The sequence below is a fragment of the Panthera onca genome, chromosome C2, assembly GCF_046562875.1.
Source record: "Panthera onca isolate mPanOnc1 chromosome C2, mPanOnc1 haplotype 2, whole genome shotgun sequence".
NCBI lineage: Eukaryota > Metazoa > Chordata > Mammalia > Carnivora > Felidae > Panthera > Panthera onca.
In genome coordinates this window covers 130,160,181-130,175,588 of record NC_138347.1, presented here as the reverse complement: position 1 = coordinate 130,175,588, position 15,408 = coordinate 130,160,181, and the positions used below count along the sequence as shown (strand labels likewise).

The following is a 15,408-nucleotide window of genomic DNA, read 5'->3' as shown; positions in this document are numbered from 1 at the left end:
TTATGATTAATCCTAAATTTAAACATGTTGGTAGATGACACAAAATTCAAGAGATCTAGGTCTGAATTTTTCCTTCCTTGCTTAAGCAATGAGTAGAAAAGTACATGGTTACAGAACCCATAGAAAACCCTGAATTATTCAAAGATAGGCTCTTAAAATATTAGACACTTCTATGGTACAGATCAAATACAGGCTTGATCCTGCTAGGTTTAAAGGTATAAGCTTTAAAATTTTTTGTAGGTTATGGGGCACCTGGGTGGCTCAGTTGGTTAAGAAACCAACTTGGGCTCAGGTCATGATCTCACGGTTCGTGGGTTTGAGACCCACGTCAGGCTCTGTGCTCACAGCTCAGAGCCAGGAACCTGCTTCGGAATCTGTGTCTCCCTCTCTCTCTGCCCCTCCCCCACTCACTCCCTGTCTCTCTTTCTCAAATATAAATAAACGTTAAAAAATTTTTTAAAAATTTTTTCCAAGTTATTAATTAGCATTGTTTAATTTTCCTAATCTATATTTAACAAAGTTATTTCAGAATTCATCAGTGCCATTAACAAAAGTCTACGCATACACATTTATAATTACATACACATAATTTTAATATCAAAATTTACTTTCCTATGTTTTCTGTCTTGCTGGTGAATGTACTCACGTCTTTATGCTATATTTGAATTCTTACTTGATACAGTACTACTTTGAATTATGACAGCAATGTAATTTACAATGCTATTTTTCTCCTGTCCTCTTCCTGTATGGAGAGAACATGAAATCCAGAAGCTTAGCACGCGAATTCAGAGCAGTTCTTACTGCCCTAAAACATCTCAGCATCTGAGAAAATTAATCAACCCAGAAAAAACTCTTTTTAACAAGTAGGATTCAGGAAACTATAAATCTTTCACATTAATGTCAGAATTAATATCTTGTTAAATGGCATACAGGTAATGAGGAGGACTGAGATGGTTTCCTCGCTCCCACCATATTCCTCCAATCCCAGACTTCACAGTCTGTGCTCAGTGGAGGGAGGTTATAGTTTTTAATTGTTTGAATCTTTTATAAAGATGACACTGTGTACATTTACACAGAGCAAGGTCACGTTAAGCTCATATAATTATTTCAAACCGTCAAAAGAGGCGTTTGGAATTCTGTCCTCTCTGAGCTTATAATAGTCACATTAAAAATTCTTCATGAGATAAGAAAAGGGAACTGAAGGTGAACCAAAAGAGCAAGAATATGGGTAAGCTAAATACTTGTTGTAGATGAAAAACTTTTCTGAAGAAAACAGTGACATGCATGTAAGTTCCCAAATCCCCTTTAAGCAGTAAGTCAGATACCCTGAGGATTGCACTTGGCCTTAAAAGTAGGCAGTTACCTATGCCATAAAATCTATAGGACTCATTTCTGAAAGTTTTGAGTGGTGAAGACAGTACCAAAGAGGAAGAGTGAGGTTGGGTTGGGTTGGGTTGGGTTGGGTTGGGTTGGGTTGGGTTGGGCTGGGCTGGGCTGGGCTGGGCTCCATTGGAACCCTGAGGGGAATATCTAGCTAGTACTTGTGTCCCAAGTCAAAAGTGCTAAGACCTAATTAATTTATTATAAATACAGCTTAAATACCTCTGTAGGGTGGAAAACTATGTTATCTAGTTTGTAGTCTCCATGAATCAAATTTTCTTCATTGTCATTATCTGGCAAGTTTTTCATTAGCCAGTGAAATAGCTGGTTCATGGCAAGGATGTCCTGATGAGCTGCAGCTTTATATTGCTCTATCCAGGTTGATACCTAAAGATATATAAATAAGAAAAATTGTAAAGTTGAACATAGAACTTAGGTTCCAAATTTAAACAAAATTCAATCATATCAAATTTGGTTTTATTCCTCAATGCTCCAGACAAATCCCTCTAAGTGACGTTCACATGAACCTAAAACATTTAAATCTCTCTTCCATCTAGTTCCCTTTTACTAACTTAGATTTTTATCAGGAAAAAAAATACTGGCACAGGGATCAAGAAATGTGGGTTCTAGCCTCTATTCTGCAACTATTTCGTGAAAGAATAAAAGAATGTACACAAACACATATATACACAAATAAAAAGTTATAGCAGATTTCTGGAAGGGTCACAAGAAACAAGTAATCTCTGAAAAAGGAAATATGGGGGCTGGGAGAAGAAGGGAGATTTTTACTTTTCATTTTAATACTTTTTCTTATTACCCACAGAATCTTCTAAATATATTTCAGGTATAAGGAGTGCAAAGACTTTTTATTGTTCTTAGAATCAAATACAAACAAATCAAATTATACTCAAAGTCCTCCATCAATTGAAACCATATTTTTCATCAGCTCATAGTTCTCTCCCCATTGCCCAAGGTATCTCTGGTCAACTTAGTGCAGTAAAGACCTTCATCTGTGGAATCATACAGACTCAAGTATAAATTATGCCTAAGCCACTTATTCACGTATTATTCGATATGCAGTAGCCCTTAGATTCCTCATGTGCAAAATGAGGGTAATAAATAATACCTATGTCTTAGGGTTATTACGAAGATTTTAAAAGAGTAGGTCAGCAACCTACCTACCATGGGGCCTGGCATAGTGTGAGTACTCTCTAAATCTTACTCCCTTCTCTCTTCCCTTAGCCCCCCTCAAAAAGACAGAAAGACAGACAGACAGACAGACATAGGCAAATAGTCCCATACATATCTGGTCTTGCTGTCTCTTTGGTTTGAAATGCTCACCATCTCTTCCCTATCACTCTAGATTTTCTCTTTACTTAAATACACAGTGCAAGACAGATCTCTCCCACAAAGCTTTCCCCACCCAAGTAAGGGCACACTGATATGCACCCTCTAAATAGAACAGCTCTCATGATGAGTACCAAACAATTTACTACTATATCATATACTCCTTTATTCTATTTTCAAGTTTCACATAAATGAGATTCATGTATAGGTCTCTCAAAAAAATGTTCCTTTAGGGGAAGAACTTATTTCTATTTTCTTGATATTTAACAGTGTACTCAGGAAGTATTAAACACACACAATCGTGCTTAATAAATGTTAACTTCAAAAGGAAAACTGTATAGAAAACATATTGATAAATTAAGTGAAGAGGCATAAAAGCTTTAAATTTGCATCCATGTACATGTTGTTAGTTACAGAAGCTTAGGCTGAACAAACCTGATCTAAAAATATAAAATTATTTTCTGCTAACAAAAAGCCAATATAAAGGTTGATATTAAAAGTTATACCCAAATTTCAGGAAAGTATAATGGGTTTTTATTTTGACTAATCAAGGATATTATTTCCAAGAACTTGAGAAAAGGAGCTCTTCATGTGGACGCATTACCTGTCTTTTGCAGTACCCAGCACCTCTACCATATCCTTCCAGCTGCAACGACTGTACATTCAAGGAATGTAAACGAGCCAAGGTTTCTATCATGGCCACATATATGGCTGAGCGTTCTGCTGGGCTAACTCCAGGAATTGTAAAATCACGAAAGATTCGGCCCTATAGAAACAATTACAATAGATAATTTAAAACAAAATACATTTTTTCACTCCAATTACTTGTAATGTCATAATCCCCCATTGTCCACAAAAAAAAATCAGGATAACAGTTTTCCAGCAAAAACAATTCTTTGTAGAATATGCTAGAAAAACATTCACTTAGGAAAACATGTTTAATAGAATATGTATGCCAAAGGGAAAATACAACGATATTCCAAAATGAACTTAATGGACAAAACTACTCTCAAGTTACAGTTTACAAAATAATTTTTTTTTTTTTTAAACACTTTGAATTTATTGTTCTTAAGGGATTGATATTCTCTTTGGAGTAGTATTTTTCTGTCCACCATCTGGAGGGTTTGGTTATTGCCACTACATATAGCTCTTTATTGCCATCTAGAGGAAAATTTGAGAATAAGTCAACACGTGCTAATTACTAAATTTGTTCCTAGTCTATTTCATCCCTCCTACACTGCCTGTGCTCAAATTCAAATGAAAGTTTAAGCCCTTGCAAAGCAAATTACCTAAAATGTTAACTAATAAACTATTATTTATTAACATCTAATTTTCACGATTAAAAATAAAAGCAACAATAAAGATTAAGTGTTAATTTACCTGCACATGTTCCATCATGTAAAATTCTGTTCCAATGATAGAAGCATCACTGCAGTACAATAAAGGCTTGGGAACGGGGAATCCAACTGAAAACAAAGCTTTCTGGACTTTAAATTCTCTATCAATCTAAATAGGATGATGGATTATTAAAAATTAGAAACACAGAAATTTAAGTTAAAAAAATTTTTTTTTGATGTTTATTTTTGAGAGAGAAAGACAGAGTATGAGCAGGGGTGGGGCTGAGAGAGATAGAGAGGGAGACACAGAATCCGAAGTAGGCTCCAGGCTCTGAGCTGTCAGCACAGAGCCTAACATGGGGCTCAAACCCATGAACTGCAAGATCATGACCTGAGCTGAAGTCAGAGGCTCAACTGACTGAGCCACCCAGGTGCCCCAATTTAAGTTTTAATTAATTTTTTTTAAGTAATCTTTACACCCAGTGTGGGGCTTGAACTCCTGACCCTAAGATAAAGAGTCATGTGCTCTTCCAACTGAGCCAGCCAGGTACCCTAGAAACACAGAAATTTAATAACTATTTGTGACCTTACATTAATGTTAGAAATCAATTTTATTTAAAAAATTTTTAAATATTAGGGTGCCTGGGTGGCTCAGTCAGTGGCTTCGTCAGTTTGGGTCATGATCTCACATTTCGTGGATTTAAGCCCTGCATTGGGCTCTGCTGACAGCTCAGAACCTAGAGCCTGCTTCAGATTCTGTGTCTCCCTTTCTCTCTGCCCCTCTCCTGCTTGCACTCTGTCTCTCTCTCTTTCTCTCTCTCAAAAACAAATATGTAAAAAAATTTTTTTTAATTTTTTAATGTTTATTATTTATTTTTGAGAGGGACAGAGAGAGAGAGAGACAGAGAAACAGACAGAGTACAAGTAGGGGAGAGGCAGAGAGAGAGGGAGACATAGAATCCGAAGCAGGCTCCAGGCTCTGAGCTATTAGCACAGAGCCTGACATGGGGCTTGAACTCACGGACCATGAAATCATGACCTGAGCCAAAGTCAGATACTTAACCAACTGAGCCACCCAGGCACCCCTACAAATCAATTTTAAAACAGTATCAACAAATGACCTGGGGGGTAATATTTTCCTTAAAAGTAGTCATGTAGTCATAGCAATTATTACAATTATAAATTAGGCCAGCACTTAAAAAAAAAAAAAAAGAAATTTAATTAGTCTAAAGGATAGCACGTGAATGGGGCTTCATCCTGGCTCTGCTCATATGAAGGCAACAGTTCCTGATCACAATATTTCACAAATTTCATAATATTTCACAAAGAGATGTTCTCAGCAATTCACGGCTCACTGGCTTGCTCTCATTTACTCTTTCTCTCTTTTTCTGTCTCTCAAGGGGGCTCAGGCAAGTCTCTATTCTAAGGCTCTGAGCACAGTCAGCTACATGGTGGTGGGGGAGGCCAGTGAGTGTTGGTAGAAGGGAAAAGCACTAGCTTTTCTGGAGATCTAAAGAGGTATTTGTTTCTAAAGCAGAGGATGGGAATCCTTCCTGGTATCCAAGGCTGCCATGGAGTTCAAGATAACCATGGGGAAAGGAGGCAAAGAGACGTAAGCTAACACTGAAACAGGAACCCAATATGATAAAAGGGTCTCCTCAACCAGGACAGATATATGAGCCTATCACTCAGGACCTCAGGACATGGCTCACAGCAGAGCTGTGATGCTGACTTATCTGGCCCCAGACTCAGCGGTGACTGATGACTTCTAAGGAGGAGAAACCACGCAGCTCACTTTGACAGCTGTAATAAAGCAGCAGTTGATAAAGATTAACTAGAGCAGGGACATGACTAAACAATGACCAAGGTGAGAGAAGCCAGCAGAGCCATAGGCTGTGACAGAAGTGTTTGTAAGCACCCTGGTGCTGGAATGATGACCTGAGCTGAAGTCCAATGCTTAGCCAACTGAACCACCCAGGTACCCCTCCTCAAGTCCTTTTTAAAAACAAAAAGGGATACAATTCAAGTGAAATTTTCATCTGATAAATAAAATACATTATCTATTATTTAATAACATGAGATGACTTTTAAAGCAATTTAGGGGCGCCTGGGTAACTCGTTGGGTTAAATGTCAGACTTCGCCTCAGGTCATGATCTCACAGTTCATGAGTTTGAGGCCCACACTGGGCTCTGTGCTGACAGCTTGGGCCTTGCTTCGGATTCTCTTTTTCCCTCTCTCTCTGCCCTTCCCCTGCTTGTGAGTGCTCTCTCTCAAAAATAAACACTTTAAAAAATAAAAAATAAAAGCAATTTAAAATGTTTTTTTGTGTGTGTGCATAAAAAGCATTTATTTGTCAACAAAGAATTATTGCATTTGTAGAGGTGCCTGTATGGCTCAGTTGGTTGAGTGTCCAACCCCTGATTTCGGCTCAGGTCATGATCCCAGGGTCACGGGATCGAACCCGGTGTTGGACTCCACACCAAGTGTGGAGCCTGCTTGGGATTCTCTCTCTTTCTCTCTCTGCCTCTCTCTCTCTCCCTCTCTCCCCCGACTCCTGCTCCTCTCCCCTGCTCGTGTACTCTAAAATTTAAAAAAAAAGGGGGGGGGGTGTCTGGGTGGCAGTTGAATGTCTGATTCTCGATTTTGGCTCAGGTCATGATCTCACATTTCATGAGTTTGAGCCCTGTGTCGGGTTCCGTGCCATCAGCAAGGAACCTGCTTGGGATTCTCTCTCTCCCTCTCCCTCTGCCTCTCCCCTGCTCTCTTTCTAAAATAAGTAAACTTAAAAAAGAATTATTGCATTTGTACACCATACCTTATGTGCTTTAGGAAGAAGTGATCCAGATGGTTTTTTTCTGAGTACATATGCTTGATAGCCCTTCTGGAGATAAAAGGTTGGATTGGACTGTCCTGATCTGGGTAAGAGTAGAGAAAAGGTCTATTACAAAGATATATTTTCCTTCCCCAAATGCTACCAAGATGTCAAAAGAAGCACAAAATGAAAATAAATAAATTTCAGTGCTGGGAAATCAACAGAGGTGCTACCAGCAGCTCAAAACACTAGTTTTGGGATGATATAAAGCAGATAACACAGTGGCAGCTGGAGAATCTGTAATCCACAGAGGTAGAAGAGAGGACCTCACTCCCTGCCTGTAAATCATGAATTTTATCAGTAGTACCCCTAGAACAATGCCTAGATCTAAGTAAATGAAGGCTGGGAAAAGAAATTGTATGTGATCAGTCAGAAAATTAATTAAAGGATGCTGGAATAGGTGGGTAAATGGCTCCTCATCTGCTGTTAGAGATATAACCCCCAGATGCTTCACCAAGGCTAGCACCTAAGTATAGCTCTCCACAATGGGAATTCTGGTAAGAGAGAAGTGACTGGACCAGGGTGAACATCTGGGCCAGGGAAATACAACAGTGCCCCAAGGAACTCATAGATACCAGGGCATTGGCTTTCCCTGCAAGGAGAGCAAAAATTCTCACATGGACTAAAAATATCGTCCAGATATCAAAACTATTCAATTTACACCTTCATTCACAATATAGCAGTTTAGAATTACCCAGCTTTTGAAGATTCCAAAAGCATGAAAGAGAGGCCTTAAACAAATAATTAAAAGAATCAGTCTCTGAAGTAATAGGTAATAGGAAGTGAAAAAAAATCTTTGAAGTTTCTCCCTAGGCCTTTAGCTTCTATCTGCAAAGGACAAAACTAGTACAGATTGAATGCAGTAGCAGCTCCATTGTCTACATCTTTCTTCTACAAGCCAGACCCATCCTTCCCAGGAATCATATCTAAGAACACTGATTTTGGCACCATCTAAACCTGTGTGGGTGCCTTTTAACATGGAAAAATAGAGATCATTGCCAGTGGTCAAGAATGGGATCACCTCAAGCTATGTTGATTATTGGGACATGGGAAAATTTATTTGTGATGCTACAAAGAGCAATGAAACTTACAACATTTTTTTTAATGCCAAAAGTCTGATTGATGCATTTTTTGATGATGCAATCATATATGAAGTACCAGCCTTTCAAGATAGTAAATGACATAAGTGAAATATAAAGAAAAAGCAAAAACCTTTTTATTGAAGATAGAGTTACCATATGACCCAGCAATTCCACTCCTAGGTATAGATCTAAGGGAACCGAAAATACATTTGTATAAAACCTTGTCCGTGAATGTTCATAGCAGCATTATTCACAACAGCCCCAAAATGGAAATAACCCAAATGTCCATTAATAGACGGATGTATAAACAAAATGTAACACAGCCATATAATGGACTGTTAGCCATAGAAGGAATAAAGTTCTGATACATACCGCAACAAGAATGGGCTTTGAAAACATGACGCTAAGTGAAAAAAAGCCAGTTACAAAAGACCATGTGTTATATGATTCCACTTCTTTGAAATGTCCAGAGTATGTAAATCCATAGGGACAGAAAGTGGATTAGTGGCTGCTAAGGGATGGGAGGAGGGCAGAATTGGTAGGTAAGGATTGCTTTCTAGGTTGATGGAAATGTTCTGGAAATAGAGGTGCTGGTGACACAACATTGTGAATATACTAAAACCCACTAAGTTGTATATTTAAAAATAGTTCAAATTTTAAATGTTATATAAGATAAATTTTGTCTCAAAAAAATCCCAGTGACACTATACTTCAACAGAAAAATAAATTAAAAAATACGTATTTCTGTTAAAAAAATCTCACCAAATTAAAATCTTCTCCTCTGTGTACATATATACTATGGTTCCTAAAAAGAACCCCCCAAAATGCAGAAGCCCACCTTGGGAAGATCATCACCAACACTGTGCACATAGTAATGGCTAACTTTAATCACTCTAAACATCAGGTTGCCATATAATCCAGAAACCACTGATGGTACCAATATGATAAGAATCATCAATAAGCCAATAGCCATAGCTATTGTTTAGGAGTTGGACAAGATATTTGGTGCTGAAAGAAATGTGTTGCTATAACCAAAGAGGTGGTATTTTTGATTTGCCAAATCTTAGTTAACAAAGATGGAATCTTCGTATTTAAGTATGCAGTTAGGGAAATTCACTCGGCTGGAGAAGACTTTGATTAGACAATCAGTCTCACAAAACCTAATTGACTACCCTCTGCACTAGTTCACTTGGAAACATACAAAGTCAGGGGTGTCTGGGTGGCTGTCAGTTAAGTGGCTGACTGTTGATATTAGCTCAGGTCATGATCACATGGTTTGTGAGCTTGAGCCCTGCATAAGGGCTCAATGCTGACAGCACAGAGCTTGCTTGGGATTCTCTCTCCCTCTCTCTCTGTCCTTCTTTCCCCCTCAAAATAAATAAATAAACTTAAAAAAAAGAAGAAGAAGAGGAAGCATATGAAGTCAGGAAATACGGTTTTGCAGCAGGGCAACATCAGATGAACTTCTACAGCAGGGGCATCACAGTAATCCATGCAGCATTCTAGGATCTACTTGGTGACCCCTGTGTTCCTTTGGTGATGGCTCAGGTTCTAAGAAATGGGACCACATAGGTTCCACCCTGGCTTAGAAGCCTCATGTTCCACAGGAGCTATTGTCTCTAGTAACATTCTTCTGGACACAGCTCCCTGCTTCCTGGCAAGGGACATGAGCAGGTACAAGAACTTGCTACACTTAGGGAAGCCCAAAGTACCCCACCAGATACTTAGAGTTCATTTCCAGGACTTCTAGTTTAGATTACAGTTTATCAATTACATATTATTTTTACCAGAAGTAATGTTGCCTAGAAACACAGCTGACATGTCACCTTTAAGGAGTTACTAGAGTAACAAAGCTAGAAAGTTAACTTAATTTGTCCATAGAGAAGGAGAAAAGGTTCTTTAAGCCTTTCTTCACATCTTGCTAGATAAGTCTCAGGCCCACAAGGTCATCCTACTGGGCGGTTTCAGCTGCATCTCCAAGCTTCAGAAACTTAGAAATACCTATAGGAATTTTCTTTCGAAAGCAAGAAATTAGAAAAAAGCATCAATCCTGACAAGGGTGTTACTTATGTTTGCAGCTATGTAGGCAGCCATCTTGTCTCTTGTCCAGGGATAAATCTGAAACTATTCAAAATTCACTGATCTTTGATATCATTCCATCTCCTTTGGTATTGAAACCACTGGTGGAGTAATGACTGTTCTGATTACGTGCAATACCACAGATCGTACCAAATGGACTTTGACCTTCACTATCTGCTCTGACAGTCAGTTTAGTGTGTCCATTCAGGTTCACGAAATTGAGCAATGATACAGGATAACAAGTAGTTTGGAAAATTTGAACTAATAAACATCCCTCCTGCACACTTTAGAGTTGTACAATTGAACTTTTTTTCATTAATTTTTTAAATGATTATTTTTGAGAAAGACACAGCATGAGCAGGGGAGGGGCAGAGAGAGAGGGCGACACAGACTCTGAAGCAGGCTCCAGGCTCTGAGCTGTCAGCACAGAGCCCAATGCGGGGCTCAAACCCACAAGCCATGAGATCATGACCTGAGCTGAAGTCAGACATTCAAATCGACTAAGCCACCCAGGTGCCCCTAAAGTAACTATTGATGTTGATGCTAACAGCATTTTAAATGTATTTGCTCTAGATAAGAGATCAAGAAAATTAAAGATTAAAAGACCACTGTCATGGTGTTCGAGCATGGAAAACATTGAGTATCCAGTACAAGAGGCTTAGAAGTACAAAGCTAGAGATTAGAAGCAGAGAGGCAAAATATCCCCTAAGGACATGCTCTGATCCTATATTTTCTTTTTTTTTTTTTAATTTTTTTTTTTCAACGTTTTTTATTTATTTTTGGGACAGAGAGAGACAGAGCATGAACAGGGGAGGGGCAGAGAGAGAGGGAGACACAGAATCGGAAACAGGCTCCAGGCTCCGAGCCATCAGCCCAGAGCCTGACGCGGGGCTCGAACTCACGGACCGTGAGATCGTGACCTGGCTGAAGTCGGACGCTTAACCGACTGCGCCACCCAGGCGCCCCTGATCCTATATTTTCAACAGTAAGGCCATGGTGGAAGATGAGACACATCAATGCAGAATCAAAGATGAAGTCAAACAGAAGAACCCTGTTGTGGAACCATGACTGCAGAAATAGACGAAGCTGACCAAAACAACATAACACATTCCACAGAGTTATGAAGTCTGAAAGATCCTAATTTGTAGAAAGATCAGTGACAGTTTTTAAAAATCATATTTGAGCTATTACTAGACATTTTGAATACTTGAATACACACAGGGGAAGAGAATAATACAGGTTCATTCTATTCATATGATAAACAAATGGAAAGTGCTATTCATTTTAGAGAACAAAGTTTGGGTTTTTTTTTTTTTTTTGGTTTTTTTTTAAGAGAGAGAGAGGGTGGGAGAGGAAGAAAGAGAATCTTAAGCAGGCTCCATGCCCAGCATGGAAAAATGACATGGGGCTTGATCTCACAACAGTGAGATCATGACCTGAGCCGAAATCAAGAGTTGGACACTTAACTAGCTGAGCCATCCAGGCACCCCGAACAAAGTTATTTTTAAATTGGCATCATTTGTTGGGGGGGGGGGGTTGGAGCCCAGAGCACTTAGTATAAGACTGCCCCTCTGTAGTCCCAAACACTTCACTTTTCTTATTTCCCATCACTTATATCACTACTGTCATGAACCCCCCAGGATTGGTCTCATCATGTTTTTTTTTTTTTTTTTTTTTTTTTAAGTAAGCTCTATGCCCAATGTGGGGCTTTAACCCACCATTATGAGATCAACAGTCTCATGCTCTACTGACTGAGCTAGGCAGATGCCCCTTATGTTCTTTATCCTTGTTTAGGTCATCAACAAAAGTCCCAGATTCCCATATCACCACTTACCTACTATACTCTAATTCCCATAAGGCTCTGCACAGGCCCTGTTTTGTCTTCTTCTCCCACCCTCCCCTCCCCCAACTCCTGATATCTTTTCTCTGTGCCCCTGGAACTCACTGTCTTTCAGCATAATCACAAACAGCTTCACTCTCATCTCTGAATGGACACTTCACCTTCTCGCTGTGACTAAAGTTTGAATGTTCCATGAGGCCCCTGTTTCCTTTGCAGGCTTATTACATGGTAGATTCCACCCCCCTCCCCCACATCACCTATCCTGTAGGCCTGGAGATGGAGTCTACGTCCCTCTTGATGCTCATCGCCACTTGCAAACTTTTTGCCCTCCCTCCTGCCTAAACCCTTCAATCCAGCTTTGAAACTCATGTTATGAGACTACTGCACTCTACCCTTTCTTGTTGCAACCAACTGCTCTTAAGTCACTCCCCCTCATTGCCTACTGATTCACTATTGCTCTTATTTACACTATTCCTATCTTCATTAATAATTTCAAAATCTAGTCAGATGTTCATCTAACACTCAGGACTGTGTCAGTTCCTTGAATTCTTCTACTCCGGTGATATTTTCCTTTATACTACTTCAGTCACCTACTCTAGGGGACACACCTTACACACCAATTCAAGCACTGCATAATCCATCCTCGTTAAGCATTTCTATCTCTGACCATTATCTTTTCACTCACTCCTGCTGGTTGGTACCTTGATTCCAACAATCCTTCAATCCTGGGAACTACCATTCATTGATCATACTATCTTTTAGCATCCTTCAGTTTCCTCTTCCCCCACATCCTTCCTTCACTCGTTTAAATTTGATGGTCAATTACATAACCACCCTCTTGAATGCATCTTTAATATACTTATTAAACCCCTCTCCAGATTATTTGCTTGGCTTCCCCCATTCTGGTTTTTTCCCCCTTAATGTTTATTTATTTTGAGAGGGAGCGTAAATGCACAGGGTGGGTGGGGAGAAGGAGGGGCAGAGAGAGAGAGAGGAGAGATAAAATCCCAAGCAAATTCCTGCTAAGCGTGAAACATGAAACCGATGGGGCTGGTTCTCAGGGAGATAAGATCGTTGACCTGAGCCAAAATCAAGAGTCAGTTGCATAACCAACTGAGCCACCCAGGCAACTGCCGCCCCCCATACTCCACCCATTCTAGTTTAAGTCCAACTCTTTGCCTGCACTCATATAGCTGAACCCAGCTGGAGAAAGAAACATGGTCGGTATCACATGCTGTGGGAGATGCAGGAGAGAAGCATCAAAGGAAAAGACTTCAAAAGGGAAGGGCTGGAGAAGGTATAAGGCCTTAGCATGTTTACACAGCTGAACACAGCTGGCTGTGCTGTGGCTTGTAAGGATCGCCTAGAGCCATTAACGTTGTCTAGGGTCAGATCCTCCTTCACACCTGACCCTTCCTAGTGTTATAGAAACCAATTAACTTCAAATTCAACCTTGAAAAGCTAAACCATTAGATTGATGAACACACTTGCTTAGCTGACTTTATGCACATAGTCTTCCGCAATTATCCTAATAAAAAGAAGCTTCATTCTGGAGTCGGGGCCTCATTCCGACTCGAGTATGAGGACCTTCACTTAACTGCACTTTGCGGACTCATCTTTTGCGACTCCGGCCATACTCCCTGCAACAATACTCAATATCATATGCCTCTGGCACTTATCACTGGCATTTGTATTCCATGACTACTGATTTATGTGAAAATAAAAACAGTGGTAAAGGAGATGGATCAGAGAGTTTTGTGGTATAGAATTAAAAGGTACCACATCCCAATAGATACTGGAGGCTGAAGTAGGCGTAATAAAAAACAGCTTAGGTTTCCAGCCTAGAAGCCTTGTGTTGTAAACACTGTTTAAGACCTTTCACCTACTATTATGCAATTTAATTATCAAAAGGAGCAAGTACTTATTGCAGATCAGGAAACTAATTCTCAGGGAGTTTATATAACATTAAAATTCCCAGTCATTAAGTGGCAGATAGAATTTCCTGGAAGCCAGCACTGTTTCTATAGTTCTGCCTTTATCACAACACTATTTTTAGAATAAATTTTTTTTAAATTTGTTTTTTTATTATAAAGCAGACCAGAGCCAGATTCATGGTGGAGAACAGTATTCTCAGGAGCGTCATCCAGTTCCATTCCCTCACTTCAAAAAGAACTGAAGCCCAAAGTAGTGCTGTGATTTGCTAAGTGGAAGATCTAGGATTAGAATTCAGGCCCACCAGCTGGTGCCATTAACTCAACCTTCGAGAACATTGCCAATTACAACGGAATTGCACCTGTTTCTCAGAAAAAAAAAAAAAAAGGTCTAACGGTCACCTAACAGAAGTTGAGAGAAAACCTCTTTATATTATCCCACAAAGCTTCCAACCTTAATTGCCTCAGTGAATCTTCCAGGTACAGGATTGCATCCTTCAACAAAGATTCCTTCTCATAGCTGGACTCATGAATGTTGTGGTGCTTCCATTATTGTCCTCGAATTGGAAATACCCAGGATGAAATGCAGGGGACCACTGACGGCAGCCCCCACCTACAGAGCGAGTCAGTGCAGGAAAAGAAGCGGGGACGGGGGGAAATTGCGAACCCACCGTGGGCCAAAGAAAGAAAAGCACACTGTACAGATTTGTTTCCGCTGGAGGAGAAGGCCGGCGTCGATACCTGTATTGAGCAACGGTCAGGTGGGCCTCTGGCTCGGCCCCAAAGCCGGGCAAGTGCTGGTTTAGATAGGCCTCCAGGGACCCGGTGTCGAACTTGTGCTGGGGCAGCACTTCGGTGGTCTCGGGCTCGAGGGAGGCACCGCCCTCCATGACTGCCTCTGTCGGCCGCCTAGATGCAGAATGCACAGGCCTTCCGCGCTGAGACCTCTGGCCTGAGGAGTGCTACTCCACGGCTTGGGGGCGAGGTCCTGACGCGACGGGGCGGGAGTGGCCCCGACGCGACGGGGCGGAGGTGGCCCCGCCTCTCCTGCCAATCACACACATCCCTGGGCACCGTGGTTGAACAACATTGGTCCCTGAATCTGGTCATTCAGGCTCTAGTCGGGTTGTGGGAGATGACCTCCATGTGCTCGCATTTAACAATTTCAGTCAGCCTCACAGTTGGAGGCCGCTATTCTGAAGAAGGTAAAGCCACGTTAATCGCTCCTAATATGAAGAGGCCTCTTCTACCTCCAAATTTCACGAACCGACAGGCGGAAAAGACCTACTGGGTCCGGTTCAGAAATGGGCCCGTCGAGACCTTGGGCCCAGGAATAAAAAGATCCTGGGTGTTTCTCCTAACCGCCCGGCTGGAAAGGCACCATCAGAGGCCGCCGGCTCCGGTCGCTAAGAACTCTGGCCCTGGTGCGGCCGGGTCTGTTAGGACCGGCCGAAGAAGGAAGCAAAGAGGAGCGGGTTTTTTTCTGAGGGGGAGCGGTGACAGCAACGCACCGGAAGCGGTACAGCGGCCGGACCCCGG

The 15,408-nt window shown here is 40.8% G+C and overlaps 1 protein-coding gene across 1 annotated transcript in view; it reads right to left on the bottom strand.

Moving 5' to 3' along the window:
- Positions 1 to 15,402, bottom strand: part of ACAD11 (acyl-CoA dehydrogenase family member 11) — a 91,476-nt gene extending 76,074 nt beyond the window's left edge. The window contains exons 1-5 of the mRNA XM_060638668.3: positions 14,611 to 15,402; positions 6,881 to 6,980; positions 4,108 to 4,233; positions 3,332 to 3,493; positions 1,603 to 1,767 (exon numbers count right to left, since the gene is read on the bottom strand). Of these exons, the coding sequence (XP_060494651.1) occupies positions 1,603 to 1,767; positions 3,332 to 3,493; positions 4,108 to 4,233; positions 6,881 to 6,980; positions 14,611 to 14,759 (702 nt within the window). The 5' untranslated portion in view covers positions 14,760 to 15,402. The remainder of the gene's footprint in view (positions 1 to 1,602; positions 1,768 to 3,331; positions 3,494 to 4,107; positions 4,234 to 6,880; positions 6,981 to 14,610) is intronic.
- Positions 15,403 to 15,408: the final 6 nt, after the last annotated feature.